Raw genomic sequence first — 17,260 nt, forward strand, 5'->3', positions numbered from 1 at the left:
CTGTCTACAATCAATGTATTCCAGGACTTACCAACAACTAGACCAAAATAATTTACGATTCTTAAATATATTTTTCATCAAGATTTTTATAACTTTAATTATAGCTCCACTTATCACTATTGATTTTTCCACATTGCTGCACGTTGAGATTTATTTTCTTGTTTTGCATGAGATTTCATTTTGCTCTCATCCATAAAATTAGCTGGCTCTCACGGTGGGGTGGGAGACTGGCACATCCTTTGGTAGATGATGAGACAAGGCCATCAGCTCTTCCCTGCTTCCTTTGCTTTACTTGGTCTGACGTGGCCCAGTTTTGCCAGGTGATTCCAGACAGAGGTGGGAGAATAAGGCCTTGGTGTTGAAGTCCCAGAGCCCGTGACTCTTGTTTGTATGTGTGTAGGGTCTTGTGGTGACATTTACTTTAGACTGGCTGGTTGTGTAGCATGAATACTGAAGACTTGAAACTTCAACTTGGAAAATAGCAGAAAGACCTTTAAGTTTGTTGTTTTCAACCAAGCTCTGAATTGGAAAAGAGAGAGACAGAGAAAGAGAGAGGGAGGGAGGGAGGGAGGGACAGAGAGACAGAGAAACAGAGAGAGAGAATGACAGAGAGAGAAAGAGAGAGAGAGGATGTTCCCTAGCAGTTATGAATATCTTATTTTTGGGGTGTGTGTGTGTGTGTGTGTGTGTGTGTGTGTGTGTTCAGCCCAAGGGCTTTTTTGATATAAAAATTAAAGGCTCATTGCCTTAGTGCCTGTGTTCCACCTGGGAATTCCATGCTAAATCTGTTGGATTATTTTTCTCATTAAGAAAATAATTGAAAGATTGCTCACTGTAGAAAATGCACAGTGGGAGCAGAGGCTTTGGGATCAGATAAACACGAGGAGAATTCCTCACCTGCTCCTTCCCTGGCGATGCTGCCTTTGGCACGTACTTAACCCCTCTTGGATTTTCTTATCTGTAGCAAAGAGAATTTTACCACTTTTCTCCAAGGATGAAAATGTTACCATTTGGCATTCAGCCCAGTGCCGGGCAAAGCATATATACTTCCAGAGGACAGAACTCTGACTTCCCTCCTTCAAGTCTGTGTCCCACCACAAAGATCAGTGTTTACCAAGGAGAGAAAGTTTCTATCAAGACAGCCTGCAAGATTCCCAGAGGAAACTGTATAGCTGGAATCTTTCCTGATGCTGGTTTAGACTTATAATAGTAAGAATATTTCATCTAATCTTGCTAATACCATCATTAAGCAAAATAAATTGGGGAACTCTTACCTAGATAAATCAGACCCTCACAGAGGCCGAAACCCGCTACTTTCCGGGTACCCATTCCAAGCTGATACTTGACAGTACTACTTTGTTGGACCTATTAAATCTGACACCTCGGAGATAAGAGATGGATTGAGGTGAAAGTCGGACCCCCAAACCTGGGGACTTGAGTTTTCTTGACTTCTTACCTGTTGGGCAGTATGAGAATAAGGCATGGCAATTGTTTGAGATGTTGAGAGGGTGAACACACCTAAATTTAAGACTTATGATTCCCAGAGAGAGCTTCGTGCGATGTGAATGCATGTGGCTATTCTATAAATTTCCACTCCAACACATAAAATATGTTCAGTAAATGTTTGGGATCGATGAACAGTAAGGCTTTCATAAATCATGATTAATATGGCACTACTACTATGATTATTATTTTCCTGCCTTTGAAGTGCTGATGAGAACAGAAATTCATGTTTTGTACTGTATGGTATGCTCATAAATTCATAAGACTAAAGAGTGTCTTTAGAAATAATGAACGTTATAGAAATGAATAATGGGCTGAGATCCCTATTTTAACTTTTTTAGCAAATTTTGTCCTAGATTGATGTATAATAAGGAGAACTTCTGGAATTTATTCAAAAAATTCATAGACTAGAGAAAGATAAATGAGCCTAAATTTGTATAAAATTGAAGGGGAGATTATTAAACACCATTGAACTACATTGTTAACACTGAGAACATGTTGTAAAGACGTTGCATGATAGGTTTGGTGGATGCCAACCCAGAAAGTCTGTACTTAATCACATGCACCATTCATTCCCTCTTAGAAACATTTAGTAAAGTTCATAATAAAAGGAAATTTAGATAAATGTCGCACTTTTAAAAGTGAAAAACTTACAAGCATTCCCATTAATTTTAGAAACAGATAACGCCTAGTATACTGATAGCAGAGTTCTGTTTTAGCTTTGCTCCATTGTTACTTTTCAAATTGGATAAGGCAATAATTAAAATAATCTCAGGGAATTAATACTATCAAACACTTCAGATAAAAGTTCAATGAAATAAATGATTGAAGATAAGCATTCAAAACTCAGCATTAAAAATTAATGGGGGAAACCTTATGTCATATCAGATACAGAAAATAAGTTAATAAAATCTAGAATCATTTACTTAGAAAAAACTCCCTAGGAATAAAAAGCAATGTCATTAAAACATAGCTAAAAATCTACAGAAAGCAGTCTGTCTAATGGAAAACACTGAAAGCTTTTTCTTTTCAATTAGGGACAAACCAAAAATGTTTGCTATCACAATTTCCACTTAACGTTGAACTGTAGGTCACAGGACAAAGGACCAACAAAAAAGCAGTGTCATTATTTGCAGGTTATTTCTACAGGAAAAAAATTAAATCATCTGAGATACCTAAAATCAGCTCTAACTAAATAGAGCCACGTGTGGTAGCGCACACCGCTAACCCGAGTACTTGGAAGACTGAGATAGGAGGATCGCAGGTTCGAGGGGAGCCTCAGCAACCTTGCAAGACCTTGTTGCAAAATACAACAATGAGAAGGGATGGGTATAGCTCAGAAATAGAATGACCCTGGGTTCACTGCCTAGTATTAAAAAAAAAGAAAGAATGAAAAGAAAAAGGAAAGAGAGAGAGAGAGAGAGAGAGAGAGAGAGAGAGAGAGAGAGAGAGAAAGAAGTCTAACTAGAGAACAATATACCATACTCATGGATGGGCTGGAGATCTCAGTGCTATTCTGATGTTAATACTCATAATCCTTAACATTTGTGTATGAGTGCACTTGATAACCTAATTCAAAAATATATTTGGGAGTTCAAAGGCCTAGGATATTGAACCCCCAAAGCAGAGCAGAGTCCGAGAGTGTATACTTCTGTACTGTAAGATTATAAAGCCTCAGCTATTTAAGGGCGTGCGATGTTGACACAGAGATAGACAAGTTTACAATCGCAACAAAATGAAGAGGACAGAACAGGCCTGGAGGGGTGTACACTCTTGGTCCTGGAAAAAGTTGAACAGTAAAAAACAAAAAGCATCTTTGCAGTAAAAGGAAAATTTCATTTCACACAGCGTCGGAGTCCTTACAAAATCCTGCTCTTGGTCCCCTGGTCCTCCCTGCCCACCTCACTGCGTGCCAGCCACACTCCTGTCCTTGGTGGTTAAGCACTCGGACCATTCATCTACCTCTTAGCTTCTGGACTGGTTTCTATCTAGAGGTTGTTATATCAGAAACTCCACAGCAGGCTTTCTTGATAAATTAAGGTCTTTGTCAAACCTTTCAACTCACCTTTTCAGTGAAATGTTTCCTGACCAACCAATTAATTAATTAATTAATTTGTTTGTTTTACTTTTAATTTGTTTTACTTTATTCACTTTTTTTTTTTTTTTTTTTTTTTGCGGTATTAGGGATCGAACCCAGGGCATTCTACCTCTGAGCTACACACCCAGCCCAATTTTTTTTTATTCTTTATTTTTGAAGCAGGGTCTCACTAGGTTGTGGAGGGTCTCGCTAAGTAGCTGAGGCTGGCCATAAACCTGTGATCCTCCTGCCTCAGCCTCCCAGGTACTAAGATTACAAGCGTGTGCTACCAAGCCTGGCCTGACCAACCAACTGAAGATCATGGCATTACCTGCCTTCATTTTTCTTTATTCATTGCCTATTTTATTTTTCTCTATAGCATATATTGCTCTCTCAAATCATATATTTACCTCATTATTTAATTATCTAAGAATTTCACATTATAAAAATTATATAAAGGCAAAGAATTATATCTATTCTGTCCATTGGTATATTCACATTAGAGTAACATCTGACATACAGGAAATACAATGTGTGTGTGTGTGTGTGTGTGTGTGTGTGTGTGTGTGTGTGTGTGTTAGCATATCTGGGTATTTGCACAAATATATAGAAGTTAAAAAAACAATCATAAAATCTTATAGTAGGAATTTTTAGAAGGAGCAATCCCCTCTCATGGAGGAAAGAAAAAGAGAATCTTTCACATATTACTTTTGTGATTTTTTCTATGCTACTTGAGTTGTGTGTTATGAAGAGTTAAATTATAATGACCTTGTATCTCCATAAAACAGTCACATCAACTAGGATAGCAGAAATAAAAAATTTGGATGATATCTATAGTAAAATTAAGCAACAAGTGATACCCAAGAATCCTAAAACCAAACAGATGGAGATGAACCATTAGCAGTTACAAGACCTGTGTGCAGTCAACAAACACCTGTATGTAAGGAACCGAAGGGAAGGCCCACGCACTCACCCACCGCCTGGGAGCGCAGGAGAAGCCATAGGTTGTCACTGGGAGCAGCAGCCTATCTGAGATGCCGCCTGACACTGGGAGAGATGTTCACCCTTGGATTCCCAGGGAAGGGCAGAAGGAGGGCAGCCCAGGAGCTCTCAGTGGTGATGGAGCTCCATCCCAGGACACAGTCACACCCAAGGGAAACTGTTCAGAGTATAATAATTCAAACCAGAGGATGAGAGTTAATAGGAACAAAAAGAAAAAAAAGAAAGGCCAGAAAAAAATGAAGGGAGGGTAACAGCAGAGGCATATCTCAGAAAATGTGGAAATATGTTTAGTTTTTAATCATGGTGTGATGATTAGAGAAAAGAAGGGCTCAGGCCCCAGACGATTCTCTACTGCTTCCTGAAAGCCAAGAATACTAATTTCCTATTAAATGACCAAGCGAAATAGACCACTGCTTAATGGCATGCAGAATTACAAAAAGAGAAGATTAAGTAGTGTGCCCACTAGAAATGTTTGCCTGAAAAATATATTTACCAAAGAGATGAAGTGTATCCTTTTACTTCGATGGAGCTTAAGTTAGTTAATAAAAACTATGAAGAAGTGAAGAAATGATACAGACCACAATTAGGACACAGAAATAAGAGGATAGAATCCAAGAAAAGACCGGAAAGAAAAGAAAACATGACATTAAATAGGATAAACTCAGAAGGACACAGTATACACAGCCAGCAGAATATGTGGAGAGAAAAAGAAGATGAAAAACGCAAGAATTCTGAATGTTTTTAAACGAAGAAATGCAATGAAGATCCAGCATACATATAATAGAAGGACCCGAAGGAGAAAACCAAAACTGTCCAAACTGAATTGTATATTTAGTATTTTAATAAGTAGTAACACTAGAGTTAATATGTTCTTAAAAAAATTAAAAGGCTTGAAATTACTTAATGAAAGGGCACTTTGCATGTTCAGAAGAATTATCCAAAATAACCAACAATGAGACATAGTTTAGAAAAATTAGCCAGGCATGGTGGTGCATGCTTGTAATCCCAGCATTTGGGAGGCAAAGACCAGAGGATCGCGGTTGGCAGACAGCCTCAGCTACTTAGTGGGCCCTTTGTAACTCAGTGAGACCCTGCTTCAAAAAATAAAAAAGACTAAAACAATAGGGCTGGGGATGTAGCTTGGAGGTACAATGCCCCTGGGTTCTATCCTCAGTACTGAAAAAGAAAGAAAAGAAGAAAGAAAAAGAGAGAGGGAGAGAGGGGGGAGGGGGGGAGAGAGAGAGAGAGAGAGAGAGGAGAGAGAGAGGAAGGAAGGAAGGAAGGAAGGAAGGAAGGAAGGAAGGAAGGAAGGAAGGAAGGAAGGAAGGAAGGAGAGGGAGGGGCTAGATAAAAAGTTTAGAAACTGAAAGAAGTTTACTATAAGAGTTTCAGGTAGTAATTCTTTATTCTAGAAGAAAATAGAATAATATATTTATGTCAATCAAAAAATGTAGCTGGGCATAGTGGCACATACATGTAACTCAAGTACTAGGGAGGCTGAGACAGGAGGATCTCAGGTTAGAAGACAGCCTCAGCAAGTAGTGAGACTATCAACTTTGTGAGACCCTCTTTCAAAATAAAAATAAATTAAGGCTGGGAATGTAGCTTGGAGGTAGAGTGCCTCTGGTTTCAGTCCCCAGTATCATAATAAAAGGAAAAAATTTCTAGCCAGGAGCAGTGTTGTGTTTCTATAATCCCAATATTTGGGAGGCTGAGATAAGAGGATCACAGAATTAAAGACAATATGCAATTATAAAGTGAAATTCTGCTAAAAAAAAAAAAAAAGAAAACAAAAACAAAAACCTGGCAGAAGGTGTAGCTCAGAGGCAGAAATACCCCGGGTTCAATCTAACAGTAGCACGCACATGTGTGCGCACAGACAGACACACACACACACACACACACACACACACACACACACACACACACACTGTGTGCTAAGAACGTTTTATCCCGCCAAACTGGATAAAAATGAAAATTTTTTATTAAAAAATAAAAGCCATGAACAAGCTGTTGTCAGCCCATAGGAACTCAAAATTGTCTTTCTCTGAGCTTTTCCTGAAACTAGAAAAGCACTTCGTTTCACTGAAACAAGAAAAGAGGGAAGGACGTAGGGCTGGGAAGGTGTGCAGGAGTGCATTAAGGCTGTAGGAGGTGCTGCGGCGTGTACAGCGTGTGCTGGGCTATGTAGATGGAACAGCTCTATAGAAATGGAAGCGGAGAGCCGAGCATGGTGGCGCACACCTGTAACACCAGTATTTGGGAGGCTGAGGCTGCACACAGGAGGATCACAGGTGTGAAGCCAGCCTCGGCAACTTGGTGAGACCCTGTCTCAAAGTAAAAAGTGCTGGGGGTATAGTATAGCTCAAGAGGAGAATGCCTGTGGGTCCAGCCCACAAGACCACACACACACACACACACACACACACACACACACCACACACACACACACACACACACCACACACACACACACACACACACACACACACCACAGGAAGTGGAGGGTAGAAAGTACAAAGGACAAAGGAATCAATATGCTGCTTGTTTTACAGAACTGACTGGGATTAAAAGGAAAACATCGCAAGTCAGATACTGGAGAAGAAGTCACACGAGAGATAAAAGATGTTACCTATTTTCAGTCTTGGTCATTGTAGGAAATAAATAGAAAATAACCTTTCTCCAAAAAAGAGAGGATAAAGAATGTTATATAAGGAGATCATTATACCATGGGAATGTAAAGCTTCTTAAGCACAAAATGTCTTAAAAAGCAGAGACCAAAAACAGCAAAACAACCAAAGAAGAATATAACTGAGTGAAAAACTTGGATATTAAATATAATATTGTGTATGCTACCTTGTTTATAAGATCACTGGAGAGGAACACAAATATGAACCAAAATAAAATTAAAGTAAAAACGATGAAAGGTTAGAAAAAGGAGGAGCCATAGGTGAGCAAAGGAGGAGGCCTAACTGGGGGCGACGGGAGGGGAAGAGGGAAGTTCTCTAATGCACATGATGCACATTCACAAACATCTCAAAGAAAACCACTGAGCCAAACTGAGAAGGCGGTGGGCATTGGGGAAGGGCTGAGGGGGTGAGGTGTGCATGTACGCCTCCACCATCTTGTACTCCATTAAGCTGTATGACTCCAGTGCACCAATAAAAATAAATAAAAAATGATTAAAGTCGAACCATCATTTTTAAAGATATTTAACTATCAGGGGAAAGAAAGGGCAGGACACAGAGGATGGCCGTAGCCTCTGGGCTTCTTTGAACATACATTGTCTTACCGGTGTAACTTCTGAACTTCTGTAAATATCTTACCTAATTATAAAAGAGGATTGAATTCTTTAAAGCCCAGTCTAAAAATGAAGAAATCACAACCAAACGAGCCTTTTGAGAGACCCAAAAACCGGTGCTGAGATTAGTTTTCTATTTCACCACGAGAGGTTCTTGGACATTTGCTAACAACTCCAGATGTGAACGCGAATTTTCTGAAAATAACATTTCATAGTTTGAGTTCAAATAACCATATATGGTAAACACACACACACACACACACACACACACAACCAGTAAACACGAGAAAACAAATGACAGATAAAACGAGCTGATGCGAGGGACTATAAATTACTCTGCGTCTTTTGTTTTTCATTTCTCCAGGAAAATCAAAGAGAGTCTGGAGTGTTTCCCTGTTAAACTGAATAACTTGATTCACAGCCTCGCACAGATGGCAGCCGCAAGCCCTGCCCAGTCCACTCCCCAGACATCTACCCAGGAATCCAGTCCGCTGAGCACAAGGTCAATTCCAAGCGCAAAGATTTTGGGGTTCAGCAGGAAGCACAGCGATGTAAGCCCCGTGCCCCTCTTCTTGACTTAAGTATCCTGTGACTTTGTCCCAGATTCGGCCCCACCTCCTCTCCTGTGGTGTGATTTTTATGCCATGCCAATGAAAAATCAGTTATGATTTGAGCAGAAGTGTCCATTAACTGGGTGTTTTAAAGGGAAAAAAAATCATAACAACCAGACCTATTAGAAGAGGACTATCAAAGGGAACAACAGTTCGTGCCTTGTGGTTGAATATAAATCGAGAGCTAACTAAAGTGTCCACAAGAAAAAAAAAAAGAGCAGAAATTAGGTAATTTGTTCCCAGCACAGAAGATTATGTTAGGCCTGGCATGGGTTCACATGCTTGTAATCCCAGTACTTGGGAGGCTGAGACAGGAGGATCACGGTTCCGCAGCCTCCCTCTGCTACTTAGTGAGGCCCTTTGAAATTCAGTGAGACCCTGTTTCAAAATTAAGAATAAAAACCGGGCGTGGTGGCGCACGCTTGTAATCCCAGTGCTTGGGAGGCAGAGACAGGAGGATCGCACAGGTTCGAGGCCAGCCGCGCGCGCTGGCTTAGGAGACCCTGTTTCAAAAAAAAAAAAAAATAGGTCTGGGAGTGTATTCCAGAGGTAGAAGGGCTTCCATGAACCCCAGTACCATCAGAAAGAAAGAAAGAAAGAAAGAAAGAAAGAAAGAAAGAAAGAAAGAAAGAAAGAAAGAAAGAAAGAAAGAAAGAAAGAAAGAGGAGGGAGGGAGGGAGGGAGGGAGGGAGGGAGGGAGGGAGGGAAGAGAGAGAAAGAAAAACAAATAGGGCTGGGAGTGTTCCTTGAAGGTAAAATGTCCCTGGATTCCATCCTCAGTGCTGCAAAAAAAAAAAAAAAGATTACGTTATGTTTTTATATTTGTAGATAATATTTTTTTACAAATTATACCTCTTAGCTTTTGGAGTGTTTGTTTGTTTGGTACTAGGGGTTGAACCCAGGGACGTTTTACCTCTAAACTACACCCCCAGCCCTATTTTATTCTTTATTTTAAAACAGGATCTCACTAAGTGGCTGAGGCTGGCCTCAAACCTTCAATCCTCCATTCTCAGCCTTCCATGTACCGGGATTACAGGCGTACATCACCACACCCGGCCTGCGATAATTTGTTTTTTTTTTTTTTGAGAAAATTTCTTTCCTTGTTTATTCTATGCTGAATTAGTTTAGAGCATCATGCAGATTGTTTCGCTACATGCTGACTTCTGCCTATTTCCCTGCAGCTCTATCTGATCCAGGTAACCCACAGGAACAACAAAATGAGCTTGACCGGAAAATCCTTTCAGCAGTTTTCAGCACTTCACAGCCAGCTTCAGAAGCAGTTTCCATCTCTGACTCTCCCCGAGTAAGGCCTCTCCTCTCACACGGCTGTTTCTTTGGTCTTTGTCCTTGAGCATAAGAAAAAACAATAGCTATGCCATTTTCTATTTGGGGACCACACATTGCTCTGCCTCCAAAGCTGCTGAATCTCTCCCAGCAGAGCTCTGCTCTCAGAGTAAAGAATCTCTTGTCTCATAAAACACAACAAGTCTTGCAATTTTCTTTTTGCTTCCAGCCACTGATTTTGTATACTGAAAAATAAATTAGAACCTAGTTTATTTTTTATCGATTATTGGCAGATTGCTTCACTAATTTATCTTTTTCGTGTGTGATATACTGGGGATAGAATCCAAGGGCATTTTACCTCTGAGCTATACCTCCAGCCCTATTTTTTTTATTCTTTATTTGTTTTAATATTTTTTAAGGTACTGGGGATGGAACCCAGGGGCATTCTACTCCTGAGCTACACACTATTTTTTATTCTTTATTTTTTAATATATATATATATTTTTTTCCAGTACTGGGGATGGAACCCAAGGGCATGCTACCTCCATGATACATGCCCAGCCCTATTTTTTGATTCTTTATTTTGAAACAGGGTCTCACTGAGTTGCAAAGGGCCTCACTAAGTAGTAGCTGAGGCTGACCTTGACCTAGATTGCTTTATTTGCCTGTATTTTAAATTTGAACTTCTTAGTTGTTTTCTACAAGAATGAAATCAAAAACACAGAGCTGAACTGGAGATATCTACTGTTTTAATAATAACTGAAATAAAAAGCTCTGCTATACTTAAGTTACAGTGCTTGAAATTTTTAAATATGTTTATATTAATTTTGGTTTCCATTTATTATTGGCTTTTTTTAATATAATGGCTAATTATTATAGTTGCATTATGTAAACTATTATTATGTTCATTTTGAGGCAATCATAAAAAACACCCTGCTCATTCATGTTATAACAGAAAAATATTAAAAATAAGCAAGTGACAGATAGAATGAAAATAACTATCATTCATATAAAGCTCCTAAAACTTGTCACTTAGAATAGGCCAAATTTAAAGCTAGACATGGTGGCGCACGCTTGTAATCCCAGCATTCGGGAGGCTGAGACAGGAGGATCGCGGTTCACGGCCAGCCTCAGCTACTTAGTGAGGCCCTTTGCAACTCAGAGACCCTGCTTCAAAATAAAGAATAAAAAATAGGGCTGGAGGCATGGCTCAGAGGTAGAATGCCCCTGGGTTCCATCCCCAGTACCACAAAAATAACAAAACTGGAATAGGCCAAATTTAGATCATAGATCTAAATGTGTAAAAAGAAAAGCATATCTTGACTTTAAAAAGGTTAGCTTCCCCAAAATTATGATAATGACTTTTAGATCAATCAAATGGTTTATCTACTCCGGGATTTTTGAGTAAATAGTCCTTTGACAATGTAAATGTCCACTCTGTACCGTATGAGCGTTGTGCATGTGAGTTTCTATTTGACTTTCAGAGTTTAGTCATCTTCCAGAATATAAACATTGCCAAAGCTGTCAGTGGGTGGAGAGAGATCGTGTCACCCTAAAAACTGAGTAGCTCATGAAGCGCTATGCCTGTAGATGTCACAGAGCCTGTGAAACAGGAGTGCATCAGAAAGTCGAGAAGTTAGACTATGAGTCTACGTCTTTTATACTTTTTTGGTGCATTATAGTCTCACACCATGGTGGAGTTCACAGTGATGGTGACATACATACACACAGCACTTGGTGAACTTTTAAGAGACAGAGAAAAGTAACATTGCTCTGGAGGCTTTCAAACATCTGGTTTAAGAATTACCGAAGGAATAAAAGTGGATGGAATAACTGAGACAAAAGAAATGTTAAAAAAAAAAAACCTCAAGTTTGGTGGTAAATACCAAATTCAGCATCTGTGGTCACCATCGCACCCTACTGATTAATCTTTTAAACGTTTAAATTAACCCTTATAAAATGGCTTTCTTTTTTGGTTTCAAATTGTTGGTGCAACTTGAACAACTTTTAAAATTCTGAATAATCAGCCAAGAGTGGCGGTACATACCTATGATCTCAATATTTGGGATGCTGAGACAGGAGGATTGGATTTCAAGGCCAGCCTCAGCAACAGTGAGACTGTTTCAAAATAAAAGGACCAGAGGTAGAGCTTGAGGATAGGATACTCCTGAGTTCCATCCCTAGTAGCAAAAGAAAAAAGAAAAAAAACACTAATAATCTCTCTCCATATGCCTCTTCTCAATGTATAAAAATGAAATATAAGGGTGACATTTCTCTAACTCCTAAATTTACTGAGAAGCCCTATGAGTCTTACATAAATATGTTCTTTTTTTTTTTTTTTCCCCTGCAGTACTGGGGATGGAACCCAGGGGCATTCTACCTCCGAGCTACACCCCCATCCCTATTTTTTAATTAATTAATTTATTTTTTGAAACAGGGTTTCCCTGAGTTACAAAGGGCCTCACTAAGCTGAGGCTGTCGGCGAACTGCGATCCTTCTGTCTCAGCCTCCAGAATGATGAGATTACAAGTGTGTGACACCATGCCCAGCTCGTTATGTTCCTGAAAATATAATCAGAAAGTCAGTCATGAGAAATAAAATTCTAATTAGTCATAGCCTTTAACAGTGGTCTTCAAATTGGTTATTTGTATTTATGGTTATTTTCCAAGAGCATGCAGGCTTGGAAGTATTTTCTCAAGTCAATGGTTTTCTCTAAGTTCATCTCCTAGAGGAGGCTGGAGTTTCTTTCCCTCTTCAATTATCAGTACTGCTCGTCTCCCAGCTATCCAGAATTTTACTTTGGTATATGGTCCCAGGGTGTTAACGCAGCTGAGGAACACACATACACACACACAAACACACACACACATCAAAATACTGGTGTTAGTATTGAGAAAATGAATGATCCTAATAATCACATGACAAATCTTTAAGATTTCAAACAATTGAATGGTATAACCTCAGCAGAATTTCTCAATTTCTATGCACCTATTTATGCACAAGAATTTTCAGGAGTCATATCTATAAAAACATATATAAACATCAGTGAAGGAATACAGCGGATGATGACTTGTTTTATTCTACCAATAAGAAAAATTCATGCATAGATTTATATATTAATATTTCTAACCAGCTTAAGCCATCTATCAAATTCATTTCCCCCAAATTATCACAAATGTATCTATATCTGCATGTATGTATATACATAATCTATTATATTTTTAATTAATTGTTCATTAGAACTCATTTTCAAGACAGTTAAATCCAGATGAAAAACTATAATACTTTAGCTAGGTGTGGTGGTGCACACTTTTGTAATCCCAGTACTCAGGAAGCTGAAACTGGAGTGTAAAAGGTTCATGGCCAGCCTCAGTAACTTAGTGAGGCCCTCCACAATTTAGTGAGACCCTATTTTAAGATAAAAATAAAATACAGCAGGGGATGTAGCTCAGAGGTATCAGAGGTAGAATTCTCCTGGGTTTGATCTTCAGCACCAAAAAAAAAAAAAAAAACAATTGTAATACTTTAATCCTAGATCTTCAAAAGACTTCTTAAAAGGTTACTTGTTAACTATTTAAGTGTAGGAGCATGCCCAATTTGCACTTCCTTAGGATTTCCAAAGAGAAGAAGTGAATGGGTTGGCATGAAGGTTCTACCTACTTCTCTTCGAAGGCTGTCTTTCACTAGCCCCCGGTTCATTTCCCCAGGAAGCAGGGTTGCCGGGCCTGGGTTTCAACCTCAAAAGCAAACACAGAAATTAGGCAGCAGACAGGCTGCAGTCAGAGGAAGTTACGAGGCAGTTCCTAAAAAGATGTGTGTGTTTATTCCTAGGTATTTTATTTTTTTGTGGGAGATCCTGAGTGGAAGTGTTTTCTGAATTTCTTTTTCAGTGGATTTATGGTTGGTGTACAGGAAAGCTTCTGATTTTTTAAGATTGATTTTGTATCCAGATACCTTGCTGAATTTGTTGATCAGTTCTATAAGCCTTTTGGTTGAGTTTGTTGGGTTTTCTAAGTATAGTATCATGTCATCTGCAAATAGTGAAAGCTTGAGTTCTTCTTTTCCTATTTGTACTCCTTTGATTTCCTTTTCTTGCCTTATTGCTCTGGCTAGAGTCTCTAGTACTATATTGAAGAGAAGTGGTGATAGTGGACATCCTTGTCTCGTTCCAGTTTTTAGGGGGAATTCTTGAAGTTTTTCCCCATTTAATATGATGTTGGCAGTGGGCTTATTGTAGATTGCCTTAATAATGTTGAGATATGTTCCTTCTATTCCAATTCTCTGCAGTGTTTTTATCATAAATGGATGTTGAATTTTATCAAATGCTTTTTCAGCATCTATTGAGATGATCATGTGGTTTTTGTCTTTGATTCTGTTTATATGATGAATTACATGGATTGATTTTCGTATATTGAACCAGCCTTGCATCCCTGGGATGAACCCTACCTGGTCATGGTGAATGATTTTCTTGATGTGGTTTTGAATGCGTGTTGCTAGTATTTTGTTTAATAGTTTTGCATCCAAGTTCATCAGAGATATAGGCCTGTAGTTTTCCTTCCTTGAACTGTCTTTATTCGGTTTGGGTATTAGTGTGATGTTGGCTTCATAGAATGTATTTGGGAGAGTCCCGGTTTTTTCTATTTCCCGAAATAGTTTGAGTAGTATTGGGATTAGTTCTCCTATAAAGGTTTTATAGAATTCACTTGGGAAACCATCTGGTCCTGGGCTTTTCTTTGATGGTAAGCTCTTTATTGCTGTTTCAATCTCTTTGATTGTTATTGGTTGGTTTAAGTGTTCTATATCTTCTTGACTCAGTTTAAAGATCTCTACAAAGAAAATTATAAAACACTGAAAAAAGAAATCGAAGAAGATCTTAGAAGATGGAAAGACCTTCCATGTTCATGGATTGGCAGAATAAATATTATTAAAATGGCCATACTCCCAAAACTGATCTACAGATTTAATGCAATGCCCATTAAACTACCAAGATCATTCCTCACAGACATAGAAAAATCAGTCCTTAAATTTATCTGGAATAACAAAAAGCCCAGAATAGCCAAGGTAGTTCTCAGCAACAAAAACCACGCAGGAGGAATCACAATACCTGACTTTAAACTATACTACAAAGCCATTGTAATAAAAACAGCATGGTACTGGCAAAAGAACAGATATATAGACCAATGGAGCAGAATAGAAGACCCAGAAACAAGTCCACACACTTTCAGCCAATTGATTTTTGACAAAGGGGCCAAAAACATACACTGGAAAAAAGATAGCCTCTTTAACAAATGGTGTTGGCAAAACTGGTTAACCATATGCAGAAAATTGGATGTTAATCCCACTTTTTCACCCTGTACAAAAGTCAACTCACGATGGATCAAAGACTTGGAAATTAAACCAGAGACTTTGAAGCTCCTTGAAGAGGGCATAGGTCCAACACTACAACACATAGGCACAGACAAACATTTCCTCAACAAGACCCCAAAAGCACAACAAATTAAAAGGAGAATCAATACATGGGATTGCATGAAACTGAAGAGCTTCTGTTCAGCAAAGGAAACTATCAAGAATCTCAATCGAGAGCCAACAGAATGGGAGAAGATTTTTGCCACCTACACCACTGATAGAGGACTAATATCTAGAATATACAGAGAACTCAAGAAACTCAACACTAAGAAAACAAAACATCCAATAACAAAATGGGCAAATGAACTAAATAGACACTTCACAAAAGAAGAAATTCAAATGGCCAATAAATGCATGAAAAAATGCTCAACATCACTGGCAATCAGAGAGATGCAAATCAAAACTACCCTGAGATTTCACCTAACTCCAACTAGAATGGCCATCATTCAAAACACAAACAACAACAGATGCTGGCGAGGATGTGGAGAAGTGGGAACTCTAAGACATTGTTGGTGGGATTGCAAATTAGTGCAACCACTTTGGAAAACAGTATGGAGAATCCTCAGAAGAATGGGAACAAATCTACCATTTGATCCAGCAATACCACTGTTGGGTATCTACCCAAAAGAAAAGAAACCAAACTATCAAACTAATGCATGTGTATCTATGTTCATAGCTGCACAATTCACCATAGCCAAACTATGGAACCAGCCAAGATGTCCATCAACAGATGAATGGATTACAAAACTGTGGGATATGTACACAATGGAATTTTACTCAGCCATCAAAAAAAACTCAATTACATCATTTTCAGGGAAATGGATGGAGCTGGAGGACATTATGCTAAGTGAGATTAGTCAGGCACAAAAAATAAGAAATCAGATGCTTTCCCTAATATGTGAGAGTTAGGGAGAAATGGGTCATAGGAGGAACTCTTGGAAGAGCATCAGTAACTTTTAACTCTGTTTACATTGTCTTTGGATATACAATATTTTTTTATTTTTAAGGGAGTTTATTTACCCTTTTGTTGCCTGTGCCATTGAAATCATATCCAAGAAATCACTTCCAATTTCAATGTTGTGAGGTTTTATGACCCAGATTTTCTTCTAAAAGCTGATAGTATTAAGATTTATATTTAGGTCCTTTATCTATTTTGAGTTAATATTTGTATATGTGTTAGGTAAGGGTCCAATTTTATTATTTTTCATTTATTATTATTTTTCAACAATATTTAGTTAAAAGACTAGTATTTCCTCCACCAAAAGTTCATGGAAACCTTGTCAAAAATAACTTGACAATGTATGGAAGAATTTATCTCTAGGCTTTTATTTAGCTCCAATGGTTTATATATCTGCCTTTAGAACAGTACTACACTGTTTCAATTATTGTAGCTTTATATGGTTTAAAATCAGAAAATATACATCTTCTAGCTTTGTTCTTCTTTGAGACTGTTTTGGGTATCTAGAGCCCATATTCCATATCAGGATAGATTTTTTTTCTGAAAAATAAATAAATAAATGTATGATAGTTTCACCTAAAAAAAAAAAAAAGAAAAAAAAATATTCTCTGGTAAGAAAGAAAGCAAAAAGAAATATTGAAATGTTATCTTTAAGTCATCAAAAGTTTGGTACCAGACAAATGAAACTGTTATGTGAGATTATCAATGTTAATATTGTATAAATTGCTATAATACTAGATGTCAACCACTAAGCCAAGCGTGGGAAGGAGGGATGGGGAGGGAATGGGGTGGGGATCGGGTAGGGGCTAACTGGGCGATGTGTGCATGTATGTCTACAAAAGTATCTTATTTATACCACTATGATGTATGAATACATTGCACCAATAAAAAATAAATTAAAAAAAAAAAAAAAGATGTGTGTGACCTAGGCACGGTGGTGCACGCCCATAATCACACCAAATAGTTTGGGAGGCTGAGACAGAGGGATTGCAAGTTTGGAAGTCGGCTGAAGAAACTTAGCAAGGCCCTACTTCAAAATTAAAACAATTAAAAATCCTGAGATGTAGTTCAAAGGTAGAAGCCCCTGGATTCAAAACAAAAATAAACGTATTTAAGCAA

At 38.3% G+C, this 17,260-nt stretch overlaps 1 protein-coding gene across 1 annotated transcript in view; it reads left to right on the top strand.

Moving 5' to 3' along the window:
- Nucleotides 1-17,260, top strand: part of PIK3C2G (phosphatidylinositol-4-phosphate 3-kinase catalytic subunit type 2 gamma) — a gene marked incomplete at both ends in the record, with an annotated part of 285,908 nt that overhangs the window by 215,361 nt on the left and 53,287 nt on the right. The window contains 2 exons of the mRNA XM_080705040.1: nt 8,247-8,433; nt 9,675-9,796. Of these exons, the coding sequence (XP_080561166.1) occupies nt 8,247-8,433; nt 9,675-9,796 (309 nt within the window). The remainder of the gene's footprint in view (nt 1-8,246; nt 8,434-9,674; nt 9,797-17,260) is intronic.

This window comes from Muscardinus avellanarius (genome assembly GCF_963383645.1).
Source record: "Muscardinus avellanarius genome assembly, chromosome: 11".
In the NCBI taxonomy this organism is placed as follows: domain Eukaryota; kingdom Metazoa; phylum Chordata; class Mammalia; order Rodentia; family Gliridae; genus Muscardinus; species Muscardinus avellanarius.